Source organism: Protopterus annectens, chromosome 8.part0, assembly GCF_019279795.1.
Source record: "Protopterus annectens isolate FY-2018-M chromosome 8.part0, PAN1.0, whole genome shotgun sequence".
NCBI lineage: Eukaryota > Metazoa > Chordata > Ceratodontiformes > Protopteridae > Protopterus > Protopterus annectens.
In genome coordinates this window covers 269,714,153-269,728,708 of record NC_056741.1, presented here as the reverse complement: position 1 = coordinate 269,728,708, position 14,556 = coordinate 269,714,153, and the positions used below count along the sequence as shown (strand labels likewise).

Sequence of the window (14,556 nt, the reverse complement as noted above, 5' to 3'; positions counted from 1 at the left end):
ATACATATAAATGATAAAACTTTAATTCTTAGATCTGTTTACCATACCTCTTCTTCCACATATTGGAAAATTTTTACATGGAAATTCATTCATAGAAGTTTTATTACACCAAAAAAAGCCTCTAGAATAAGCAAGAAAGATTTTAATAGATGTTGGAGATGCGAGGAGCTAATAGATGCCGACTGGGCACATATGTTTTTAGAATGCAGAACAATAACCACATTTTGGATGGAGTTTAAAAATTTTATTAAAGCTTTGTGGTTGGACAGATGCGAGATCTCTGATTCTATGATACTTTTTAATGCACCAACGCCAAGGTATGTTCCACTGAATCAAATGAACCTCCTTTGGACTCCACTTGCTATAGCAAGAAAAACTATTACTAGAAACTGGAAATGTAAAAATAACCTCTCATTTAAGGAATGTATATCTTTTATTAAGATTATTTGTAGTAGGGAATTACAAACAGCTATGTTACACTCCTCAAACATGACTCATAAACAAATTGCCTGGATAAAGCTTAAAAAACTATTAGACAAAATGTAATGTTATTGAAGATTTGGTATCTATTTTGGACTTTGTATATAGTTTTTGTAAAAATTTGATATTACGTTGTTTTTTCTTGTTAAAAATTGTAATTATACTCTTGAAAATCAATAAAAAAAATGAAAAAAAAAAGGAAACTCAGCTGCAATGAGCAAAAGTACTCTTTCTGTTAGAGTTTAATCTCACAAATAATGCCTCTAACACCTTGAAACTCCTGGTATTATAACAACAAAAATCACATAAAAACAGGCACAGTCCTCATGGCCGATATATTACTGAAATATTTTGATATGAGGTGGCCTGTATAAATAAGCTCTAATCAGTCCTTATTTTCCCATAAAAAACTTAGCTCCTCGCTTATTTTCCATAAAAAGCAAAAATAAATAAACTTACGATTTTAATAAATAATAATGACCTGAAACAAGCCTGTATGTGCAATTGTTAAAGCTTTTGAAAACGGGTACTAGAAAGAGAAGGCAGCTTATGACTCTGCAAGCAAATTAGTTGATTTTTTCCACCAACCACACACACACACACACACACACACACACACACACACACACACACACACACACACATACCTTTACATGTAAATTAGCTGGATTTTTGATTTTTTTTCCCACCAACCACACACATACACAATCAGAAGACTTCACTTTGAGTCCAGTCAAGCAGACCGCCTAGCATAGGCATTTGAAAGCTGTTGAAGACTTGGGGGGGTTGGAGGGTGAGAGGGGCACTTAGTGATCTAAAAAGGGAAATTTTTGTTATAACTATTTACTACCACAACATAGATTCACTTGGAGGACTTTTTAAGCTTAGCCAATTCCCTTTTGGTGCTTGAATTAACATTTTCTGATTGGTCTTACCTATCCCATGGCTGATAATTGTATATTAGCCCTAGTGAGAATGACTGTGATCATTCCATAGATAATTTGAGGGCACCCATATAAGGGATGCAGCATTTAGGAACTGCCTCGATCCATTAGTGGTATGAGGAGCAATCCTGGAGTACATTTTCTATTACCCATTCTTAGATCCAAGTTGCATTTGAATATGGACGGATGAGCTTTGTTTTATTTTTATGGATAGTCTGTTCTGGAATAGTGGTGACCTCTGTGATATATATATATATATATATATTCAGTTTAGATACATGGACTGAGTATTTCTAATGCCATTTGACTTGCTGATGTTCAGTAGGTCCATCTGTATTTGGTTGGAGGATGCCTTGTATGCCAGACACATCACCTCTAAGCACTCTGCAGGAGACTGACTATAGTAATAAATATTTGAGGTGGTCCATGCAAGACCTATTGTTAAGGACTTGTATCCTTTTACGTAAGGTATCTCTGAAGGTATTCCAATTGTTGCATGGGGCTGGACAGATACATGCTAAAAGTGGGGATTATACATAATGACTGACCTAATGAGAGCTTTGGAAAGGGGGACAACAACATCTGTAGATCTAGTCACACTTAATTTGTTTATAAGCTGTGCAACATAGAAAGGCTTTCATATGACTCTGGGCACATGTTGGTCAAAAGTTAGGTCACTGTACACACAACTTCCCAAATGCCAAACAATTGGGTTAGTTCTCAGAGGGCATTGTCATGATTTTGACACCGGTTATTGTTTGGGACAAACCTTCCTGCATGATGGTTAAGTCATTTGAGGATTCAATAGCTGCTCCTAGCTTGTAGTCATCTCAAACCTAGCCAGCCAAAGCCCTTTGGTATTTCCTTTTACTTCTGAGATTTATATGCCAAACAGAAAAAGTCTCATCACCAAATCCTGGGGGACTCCATTGGTGACTGGTCTATTCCCCATTTTAATCTCTTGCATCCTGTGAGGAAGTTGGCAATCCAGCTAGAAATGCACGTGTTTGCTCCTATATTATTCATCTTTTGTACTCCACCTGGTAGGGGATTGTGCCAAAAGAGTTGGCCAGGACAAGGTAATGTGGTGTGAACTGTTTTACCTTCATCCATTGCCTTGGTAATAACAGTAAAGCTTAACCTTTACTCATGATTTTGAGCCTTTTACAATTTCCTCTGGGCTGTTTTTAAACACATGTTTAGGGTCATGCATACATGTATGCATTCTTTGATTCACCTTCCTGATTATATTAAATTATATTCCTTGTCTAATACAATGGCAATTATTAGACTGTGTTTTAAATTTGTAGTTTTGAGCAGTCTTCTAGTAAGCAATGAAACAAAATGTATGAACCAATGACAGAACTACCCATTTCAGAAAATTTCAACTATAAAAGGCCACTTAAACTTTTGTCATTACAATCCACCAATATCAGTAAATATGCAAAATTTCTGCAGAAGTCAGTCATCTAAATAATTCCGCATTAAAGGGATCTCTAACTAATGAAGAGGTTGCTACTAAGAAACAACTTCATATTTCATTGTTACATCTACAAATAAAGTGGCTGTTGCCCTTGAATAATAAATTGCCTATGTTACATTAAAAATGATAAGCTAGTAATATTGCAATAGGGAATGGATGGCAAACTAATAACAGGTTCATAGTTACTAGGTAATTCATCCAAAGGAGGACATTCACAGGACTGCAGCATCCACTCCCTTTAAAGTACAACCCAGTACAGTATCAGCGATCCACCTGCATACTGTGGGAGTAGAACCCTCAGCCTTGTGCATGAAAAGCAAGGCTACTAACTGTTGTGCTACTAACAATGCAAACAGACTTGGAATAAGCAGCACTAAACTTCTCTTCCCCTGAAGCCCTCAGCAAAATTTTTCATTTATTTACCAGGAAAGTCCAAACTGGAACAAAGCCAATTTTCAGCAGAGGCCCAGGGAAAAATGCTCCAGATGTATGTCTTTGTAATATGGGAGGAAACAAGAGCATCCAGACAAAACCCACACAAACACAGGGAGGACATACAGACTCCACACAGAAGGCACCCCAGCCAAGAATCAAACCAAAACCCTCCTGCCGTGAGGTGACAACACTACCACTGCACCATCTACCTGACACAGCTAAATCTCTCAATTACATCTGGAAAAAGCCAAAATTTATTGTGGAGGGGGCAAAGGCCCAAACCCAGGGACACATTTTAAATATTGCTTGTATAATCTTAGAACATTGCTAAAATAGTGTTTTGTGTTACCATGTGTTTCCAAAAAAGATAGGAAGACAGACTTTAAGGGCTATCATTATTTAGTGAAGTCCATTCTCACTGATTTGCCAGAAAACCAGAAATTTTAAGAGGAACAAATCAAACTCCCTGGATCAGGAATGGTAGTGTGGATAGTGAATGCAGGCGCCTGTACCTAAGGTGCAGGGTTTGAGGTTGAGTAATCCTTAACCACCAGCCATAAGTAAGTGGGGCATTACACACACACATGTAAAATGGACCTGTCAGCATTATCTTTCCAGAAATATGAACAGTTCTTTGAAATGTGAGGACATAATTTGATTCTGTCAAAAGGCTTTGAGGACATAATTTGATTCTTTCAAAAGGCTTAGGCTCCGCCCATTGGAAGTTACAGTACAAACTTCCTGAGCTCCATTGGAGTAAATAATAATAATGGTCTTGGTCTCTCAGTAACAATTATCTTCCTGTATTTTTAGCATAACATGACCCACAGGTATCTCACTGTGTCACATATACAGTTCATATCTAGCTAGTATATCGTTCTCTACTTCCATAAACAAATCTAGTATTCCGATCTGAAAAGTGGGGAGCATTAGCCATAAAGTGCAATACATACAAATCTTACATGCATGAGTAGCCTTTGCTTTTTTGTCCTGCTCACTGATTTTACTTCTCCTTTCCAAGATATATATTTCAAAGTTGCACCCCTCACCAAAAAGGGCTGAGATTTCAGTGATACTTTTAGAAATAGTATCATAACTTTCAAACTTTTCCACTTGGTAGTAATAACCTCTTTATTTGTTTCATATCAACACTGAAGGCAGCTCCCATCCCCAAGATTATTTTTCTATAGAGAATGGAAGAGAAAAATCAGGCCAGGGGCAGAGTGTGATGTACGATCATTAGATAAGTGCAAATGCAAAACGTTGTCATGCATTCTTTTAATCCACACAAACTTCTACCTAGGTTTGTACAGATTTGCTTGAAGAAGTTCTATTAAAATGAAGTTGCAGGGACCAAGGCACACACACACACACACACACACACACACACACACACACACACACACACACACACACACACACACAATAAAAAGTAAAATGGACCTCTCAGCATAAAAAGTAAAATAGACCTCAGCATACAAAGTAAAACGGACGACTCAGCATATGCAGTAAAACGGACCTCTCAGCATAAAAAGTAAAATGGACCCCTCAACATACAAAGTAAATTGTACCTCTTAGCATATACAGTAAAATGGACCTTTCAGCATATACAGTAAAACAGACCTCTCAGATTGTAACAAATGGAGCTTTCTTCCAGCACATAAATGAAGCCTTGGGGGGGGGGGGAATTCTGGCAGCAGACTTGATGTGGAATCCATTTCTGTGCACTTTGTGATTAAATTTAATGTTAGCATGCAATGGTCTGCCTATAGGTCTTACAGCTGTAAAAGTGAGGGGGTGCTCCCTCCCCCTTGTTCTATGGTTCCGGCACCTATGCCGCCTAGCCCATGTCCGCCGCAGCATTTAAAAACCCTATTACTACTGCTTGATGTGAAGAAATCTTGTAATTGACAAAAACGCTTATCATGACTAACTTCAATAAAGATCCGAAAAAGGAATCTTCCTTGCTGCGGAGTTTTCTTCTAAACTAAAGCTCAGGAAGCTTAAGTACTTCTTTCTGCATTAAACAGGTGATCATTATTTTTCAAATGTACTGTTACCATCTAGCATATCCTGGTTCCAATATATTTGTATATATATTGAAAGATCTCTCTCTCTCTCTCTCTCTATATATATATATATATATATATATATATATATATATATATATATAAATATATATATATATATATATATATATATATATATATATATAAAAGTATTATATTAGCTATTATTATTAGTAGTAGTATTATCCTTAGTCTATATGACTTCAGCAACTACAAGCCTAGACTTCCTTGGAAGTCTTTTTATGGATAAAAATGGTCTGGAAGACAAGTGGGCTGCTACGTCCTTGATTGGCATTTATCAGCTGGGAAAACTTCCTAATGTTTGCCTGGAACATTCACCCTTATCCTACTTATACAGATCTATCTCTAAAGTGTCATGGTTTCAGATCAATACAAAGAGAAGAGCCTGCAGATTTTTTAAACTGCTCCTCTGTAAGGGAACATGTCTGTCTTTCCATTGACAGGGGAACACTGACTCTTCTGGATTCTCACTACACCTTTCTAAACATACTGGAAAATATTACGATAGAACCAAACACCCTATTACTGGGTGATTTTAACTACCCTGCCATTAACTGGGAAAACTACTCATGTACCAACACCTTTGCCCAACGGTTTTTGGAATTCATAAATTCCAATGCCCTGGATCATCCATAGTCCCACCAGGGGCTCAATATCCTAGACCTGGTCATTACCAACATGGGAAATCGATGTTCCACACCTATGGTCACCCCCCTCATTAGTCAGGACTGACCATAAGCTAATCACCCTTAACATCCACATCCCACCCCCACCCCCCAGTAAGGAAGCATCCATAAAAAACTTCTCCAAAGCCAACTTCATGCTACTCACGTCAGAAGTGACAAACTTCATGACACCATGCAGACGGGAGCTGAAAATTCAACTGCTGAATACTACACTAAGGCACTGTACGAGCACATCCACTCATGCATAAATCGTGCCATCTCAAATAGAACAAAGATGCTATCATCCAAAAAAAAGAAGCCAATCTGGTGGTCCCCTGCCATAAACAAACTTTACAACAAAAGGAAGAAACTGTTGCAGAAAAGAGGAAAATCCCAGGATGCAAAAAACTTCCTTACCAGCCTCAGTAAACAACTGAGATCCCTCATAAAATCCTCCAAAGCTAGTTACGAAAATAAAATTGACAAAGATTCCAAAGACAACCACAAGGCATTCTATAACTATGTCAAGAATCTAAATGGCAATGCTCAGACCTGCTCTGAGCTAAAACATAATGGCATTAAATATACTGATCCCAAGGATATTGCCAATATCCTGACAGATCGATTCAGTGCCAACTTCATCCCCTCTCACCCCCTAAATGGCCCATCTCAATACCGGAAGATTGCCAAATTCTGGTAATAACGGCCACACAGGTAAAAAACACACACTCCAAAGCTAAGAATACAGCATCCATGGGACCAGATGACATCCCGGGCTATGTGCTACATGAACTACAATATGAACTGGCACCTCACCTAAGTGTCATGTTTAATCATAGCCTCACCTCAGGTTTCGTGCCCACTGAGTGGCGCAGAGCTACAGTTATCCCACTCCACAAGAAGGGATCCACCTTGGATCCTGGAAACTACCATCCCATCAGTCTGACAAGCCTTATCTGCAAGGCCATGGAGTGTATTATCATGGAACTTATAAAGAAAGACATTGGCAACCTTCAAACACTGGACCCCACCCAGTTTGGGTTCGGGAAGGGCCAATCTTGTCTCCTGAACCTGAATGACTTCTTCAAATCAGTCTCCATAGCCATGGACAAGATTAAGGTGGTCCACACAGCCTATCTAGACCTTGCCAAGGCCTTTGACACCATCCCCCACTCTGGAATCATAGATAAACTTACTAAGCTGGGCATTAATCCCTATGTCACCCAATGGGTTGCTAACTGGCTTACTGATAGAACCCACACTGTAAAAGTAGCCGACTCCAAATCCATCTCCAGACATGTGACAAGTGGAGTACCTCAGGGTTCAGTCCTGGGACCGCTCTTGTTTGGCATCTACTTCTCTGAAGTATAGGCCAACACTAAGAGACTCTGGATAAAAAGTTTGCAGATGACTGCAAACTGGGAGCCATTACTGAATCCCCAAATGATGTGGATACTCTACAAAAGGGCCTCACAGAAACAGATGCTTGGTGCCAGAGCCATGGGCTCAAGCTCAATGCCAAGAAATGTATAGTTATCCCCTTCGGGAAAAAACATGTATCCGTGAATTACCATATAGGTGGCAGTACACTAAACACCGAAAGTGTGATAAGAGACTTAGGGACACAGGTGGACAGTGGTCTCACCTTTGATAACCACATCGCCACAACAGTCAGGAAATCCTTCTATGTGGCACATCTCATAACTAAGGGCTTTTCATCCAGAAAAAAGGAGGTCATTGTCCCACTAGACCCATTATAGAATACAACACCCCATTTGGTATGTACCTCTCAAGACATCTGCAACAACTGGAAAGGCCGCAGAAATATCTTACTAAAAGAATCACAGGCCTAAAGCAGATGCCCTACACTGACTGCCTTAAAAACTCCAGCTATACTCTGTCACATATCGTTTACTCAGAGGCGATCTTTGCTTAACATACAAGGCCATGTCAAACCCAGAGCTGTTGGACATGCTACACTTAAAGAAATCCCAGTCCCTCAGAGCCACACACTCCAGGAATCTAAACCTTGTCATCACAATAAACAAAACATGCTGGAGGGATAGGTTCCTGACCCAGAGACTCCCCAGACTCTGGAATAGATTGTTCATACATGTCAAGCAGAGTACCTCTTTGGTCCTCTTCAAAAGGAACTTTGATGATTGGATGGGAGAAAGGAAATTCACCCCGGGGATCAAGTCAGTAGCCCTGCTAGACAGGGGTCCAGGGAAGTAAATAGTGTGGGAAAAAATTGTTATGGCTAGGCTTGTATAGGCCCTAGGGCTGATAGCCTAGTACCAACCTATGAACCTAAATAAAAGAGGTGCCTTTCTGTTGTTCTTGGTACACACCTATTTTTGAATATTACTACCTTCTTTCTGTAAGCAAGAAAAATCTCCCTACATTCATCTCAGTATATGCTGACATCACTATCAGACATTGGAATATAAGCTTAGAAAAATAATCAAACCCCCCTGATCACACACAATGACAACACGGGTATTAATGTACAAGGACAGACTGCAAAAATCAAGATTTCCTTCTTCCAGCACTAAATTCATTAATATTTCTTGCAGCCATAATTTGTTTACCCCTCAATAACCATAGCTTTCAAAAATTCAAAGAGTGCAGCAATGGCAAACTGAACATGCAGTAATCATTAAAATGCAATACTGTGTCCATACCTTTCTCTTTCATCACTGTTTGTGAACTATAATCATTCACTACCTCATTACAGTTTTCACCATTAATAAGTATATAAGTATGTTTTGTAAAGAATTTCAGTTTATTTTTCTATATACCCTACAACTTTATTATTATTTACATAATTTGGAAAATGCACAACTAAGATTGTCACATTATTCTTATATATCCATTACTGATACTTACATACCTTTTGTTATCCACATTTTTTATACCTTTTGCTAACTTGTTGGAACTTTTTCTTCAGGACTCTAGTGGAAAGGGGTCTTGCATGGCACAGTCAGACTATAACAGTTTACAAATGCAAATACATAAATTCCCTGAATAGATATAAAAATGAAAGTGAATACACAGAGGACTACAAACAGAAGGAGGTAATGCAAGAAGGCATGTTTGAGTAAATGCCATTGTCTAATATACAAGTGATTTATCCAGTAATGTAAAATGTCTTGAAAGGAAATCATCACACAGTTTTTGATGTGTGTGCATGGTCTGTGTGTGTGTGTGTGTGTGTGTGTGTGTGTGTGTGTGTGTGTGTGTGTGTGTGTGCGTGTGTGTGCGTGTGTGTGTGTGCGTGTGTGTGGGTGTGTATCTGTATGTGTGCTCATGCATATATGTGTTGTTTTGTGTGTGTTTGTGTGTGTGTGTGTGTGTGTGTGTGTGTGTGTGTGTGTGTGTGTGTGTGTGTGTGCGTGTGTGTGTATGTATGTGCATTTCTGTATGTGTGTGTGTGTGTGTGTGTGTGTGTGTGTGTGTGTGTGTGTGTGTGTGTGTGTGTGTGTGTGTGTGTGTGTGCATGTCTCTAGAATAAACTTTATGAATTATCTGTTCAATATGCTATATGTGACAAACCTTACAACATCTCTGGGTGGTCCATTATTTCAATGTAATGACCTCCCTGTTGCATATCATGTGACTTAGCTTTCTCAACTCAGTTTCTTACTGTCAGCAAGTAAAAATGCTTTGTCTGCCATTAAGCTTGCAGCTTAGAATTCCCTTCCTCTAGATTGGTTATGTGCTTATGTTCATTGTTCTTTTAGTTCCAAGTTATTAAGTAATCTGCCTACAGATGTTTTGAGATATAGAATAACAACTTGTCCAGGGTTTCATTGTGCACAACCAATGATCTCACTGCAGTTGTTACCTTCTTTAGACATAAAGCAATGCAATTTTCATTTATCAGAACTCTGGAGTAGGTTTGTGACATGCTGTATAGCTTTTGAAATCAATTCTTGAAGCTTGTGTTATTTAACTGGGCAGCACCCCCCTGCCTTTTACAGATGCATGAAATGATGATGCTTAGCTTGGTATTAGTATGATTTTCTGAGACAGTGATCCATTAATTTTAATTGGATTTGATAAGGCCTGATCTTATTATTTTATATTTGCCATGAACAGGTAGACCATTTAACATATCGATATATTGATAAATATATATCCTTAACTAAGTTATTAAATGTTTAATTTATTATGTTTTACTAATTTGTGCTGACAATCTGCCTGTCAGCAATTTATTCTACAAAGAAAAATATGAGAGTTGTTCACCATGTTATCAGCTGCAGTGACTAACTTCAACGTATAAGAAAATAACATTTTAAATGTTAAGTATTAATTTGTGTAGAAACACTGCATCTGACAAGTTTTATTGTAAGGTTGTACAATTGAGCCATGCTGTAGTAAAGTTCTTACTTTAAATTTGCTAAAGTGGAACCTTGATATAACAAATATATTATTTACCTGTTTACATGAACAGTAAGGCCAGTAAATGTAAAACATAATAGTTAACAGGGTAGACTGTGTTGCTGGAGACAAGTGTTTAAGTTGTATCACCTCCCATTCATCTTCTAATTAGCATTGAGTTAAATCACTTTACTTTCTTGAATGTTCATTGAAAAGGGAATACCTAAGAGTCAATGTTGACCACCTGATGAACAAATTGATAAATACAATAAACATTACATAATAGCCTGTTTTTCTTCCTACCTATAATTTGTATTTCAATTGTAGCTTTGTCTTCTAGGCTGTCGATTTGTACTGTAATCTCATATTTGCCAGAGTCTTTGATCTCTGCTTTACGGATGAACAGAATGGAGTCTTTGTCACTGTTGCGAACATTGACTTGCTTTTGATCCAGAGGTTGACCATTCTTTGTCCAGGTCACTTGTGGCTTTGGTTTACCCTGAAAAATAGACATTTTACAGTTAATACCCCTGCATTACAAAACCTAATACATCCTTACTCCAGTACTAGAGTTCTACACCCTAACAATAAACCTCTCCTGCAAGTCACTAAACCCAACAACTCTGCAGAAGCCTCTCCATATTCAAATTTCATAACCAAAAAATGGAACACTCTGCCCACTAATATTTCAGCCACAATATCTCTAGCTCAGTTTAGGAAGGCTCTAAAAATATACCTCCAAACTAAATGATCTGCAACTGTGACTCCCCAGGCTAACTCCATCTTCTCTAGTCAACCTTGCCCTCATGCAATGGACAGAAGAAGGTCTCCTAGCTTTATGTGATGTAATGTATTTTATGTTTGCCATCCTAGTTTTTATATGATGTAAGCTGTATAAATCATACAAGCTATATTTGATGTAATGTTTTTTTTCTGTTGTCATGTTACTATTATTTGATGTAAGCTGTATAAAGTTATATTTCTGTAACTGTATAAATAGAGAGTATTATACTTGTTAAATGTGGAGCTTTTCTCCCCGAGCTTCTTCTGAAAAAGGACTTGTGTCCAGTCAGACTTTCTTGGTAACCAAATGTAAAATAAATAAATTACTAAATAAAATACCATCACATTTAAGGCAATACTTATATTAACCATGTGTAGTTATTATCCTGACTTAAAGCAATATGTATAATGTGTCTTCTATTCAGGTCAATAGGAATTGAAATATATATACACAAACACACACTTTGGAGGTCAGTGCTATATTTAAAACATAAACTCTGCATTCACAAACAATAATGCATAGTACATTCCTGATTAGTTTGTGTTGTTACCATTTCCTTTTCATACATTTGGAATACAACTGGATAGTTCTGATACCTATCTATGTCAAACAGAGCTCCTCATTAGCACTCTTCAAGAAAAAATCTTGATGATTGGATGGGAAATGGGAAATTCACCCCAGGGATCACTTCTGTGGCTCTGCTCGACAGGGGGACAGGAAAATAATTTTCTTGGGTGGCGAAAGCCAGGGTACATTTTTTGGCTAGGCTTATATAGGCCCTAGGGCCAATAGCCTAGTACCTACCTATGAACCTATGAATGTGAAAGCCAGCATATTTTCAACAACATCTATTTAAGTTTCACTAAAAAGGTTCCAGTTAATAACATTAGAAGGATGATCTCTATTGGGACTCCACATGTTCACTGTATTTAATTGCACCATGAAAAATCAAAGAAAAAGTAATCTGTATGTGTTGTGTCATTCTTATATGGAAAACAGTCATTTATTAATGGTGTGTGTATGTGTGTGTGTGTGTGTGTGTGTGTGTGTGTGTGTGTGTGTGTGTGTGTGTGTGTGTGTGTGTGTAAGTAATTTGTCAATAATTGTAAGTATATCTTGCAGTTAACTTTTTTACTGCCAAGGCAGAACTTGAATCTTCAAAAGATCAGAGTATGCTTTCTTCTGATATGAAAAGAACATAGTGTATGTGGAAAGTATACCAAGATTACAACAGAGCTCATTTACCTGATCACCCCCCCCCCCCCATTGGACTGATGATTAAACAGAATATAAGTAAGTTTATGGTTTCATGACAGGACCAAAGAAAACCTTAACCAATATAAAAGATAAACATTAAAAAAAGAAAATTAATGCTCTCAACATCTGCACCATTCAGCTATAATGACAAGGGTGATTAATGTTGTGTTACAAAATTAATCTTCTGATGAAGCCCTTCTAGGGATTCAATGGAAGAAGGTGAAGCAAATGTAAACTCCAGGGTACAGATGAACAAAACAGCAACAAACTGACGGAACTAGAATCGTAGCAGAAAATAAGCCCCTTTTCGCCTATGTTTTATATCATATAAAAAAAAGAAATGGTTATCAAATTAAAGAAAGAATTTTAATTAATCAAAGGAAGTATAAAATAACCAACACTGAACACATTTATCAACTCAAATGCATAGACAGCTTTAACTCTTCACTGTTTTTTACTGTTTTGTTTATTAACTAAATAGCTTCTTACTTTCATCTGCTAATTTATTCTTTTGTTTCTGTTATTTCACTTATACTCCATGGTCAGTACTGATAGAACATTTTATCTTTATTTCATGAATAAATAGAATTGACAATAATGAGCATACTTACCATCAGTAATGGCATATCACATTAATTTTGGAATGGGACAAGAATATATTACTTGTTGGTATTTTGAATATTTGTTTTAAATCACAACATTTTGGCAAATCCATATGTGTCACAGGTAGGTGATAAAAGATAATTAAAGACCAAGTGCAAAACTTTTTTTTACCATTTTGTTTGCTATAATTATGCTCCCCTCATGTAAAGTGGGATTTCTTATTTTGAAATGCGTAGTTTTTACTTTAGCTACTTCAATGAACCTATATTTATTAAGTTTAATAAACTGTTGTTTTTCTTTATTGTATGCTGAGCAATTCAAGTCCAATTACTTCCAGATTCCATGTCATCCAGTCCAGCCTTCTGGTGATGTTTTAGAGGGGGAGGGGGGTAGTTCTGTAGTGGTTTTACATGTTTTCCATAGTCTGCAGCAGATTTTATTACAGATTAACCAGAATCCAGCACAATCAGATGTTCAATCAGACAATAACTCAATAAATAAACAGAGCTATATTCAAGTGAAAATACCAATTAAGATGAAAGAGGACATGAGTCTTAGTAAGATGCAAAAGTGCTTGCCATATAGTGTAATAAAAAATGTAAAATCAATAAATCATTATCTACCAATAGATTGATCACATTTAGAGAGAACTACATGTGTAAATCACCTCAATGACAGATCTACTGTAAAGAGTGTATGTATGTTATACCATAAGGAATGTGTGTTAGAAAGGGAAAATTTGGAATAATCTGCACATTTGTGAAGATTAAATAGCAAAGTAATCATTCCATAGTAGATAATGGTTTAGTACAGTGTGATAGACAGCTGTTTACTACAGTGTGACAGCTGTGTTGTTACTCTGTATGTCAAGTACAATAAACTTTAATACAAATGTATTTGTAGTGCAGGGAGTATCATGATTATGCTCCACGATCAGGAAAAAAACTCACTATGTGCTTCCTAGGGCAAGTCCTAAACTTAATAGCATTTAGTGGACCTTAAAAAAGATTCTTAATGGCTGTAAAATGCTGTTAAGATCAGATCACACACTAAAGACTAACAGTGGACAGTGCTGGCAGACTAGAGAGAACAGCAACAGAAGGTTAGACAGCTTTTAAAACTCTATTAGAATTTACTTTTGAAAGTGTGTCATACTGAAGTGCCTAACAGATTTTAAAGTTAATTCAACAGAGAAGCACTTTATTTAGCCTGTGCTCAGTTGTCCCTGATTTTACCTCATTTTTTTTCCATAGTCCCTTGTAAAAGTTTTAGATTTCTGCTAAATCACTGATAATTACAATTAGTCAATAATGCCAGAGAGAGTTTCATAATTTGTATTGTTCAGAAAATGCATGTTGATACAAAACTTGTTGTTCTGTTTAACGTTTTAAGTGAATTAGAGTAATATTAAAAAAAATTGTCTCTGTATACC

General features: G+C 37.1%; 1 protein-coding gene across 2 annotated transcripts in view; it reads right to left on the bottom strand.

The window, feature by feature from the left end:
- MYBPH (myosin binding protein H) overlaps window positions 1-14,556 on the bottom strand; it is a 257,185-nt gene that overhangs the window by 142,427 nt on the left and 100,202 nt on the right. For both annotated transcript variants that reach the window (XM_044079758.1, XR_006365820.1), the window contains exon 5: window positions 10,784-10,979. In XM_044079758.1, coding sequence (XP_043935693.1) covers window positions 10,784-10,979 — 196 coding nt within the window. The remainder of the gene's footprint in view (window positions 1-10,783; window positions 10,980-14,556) is intronic.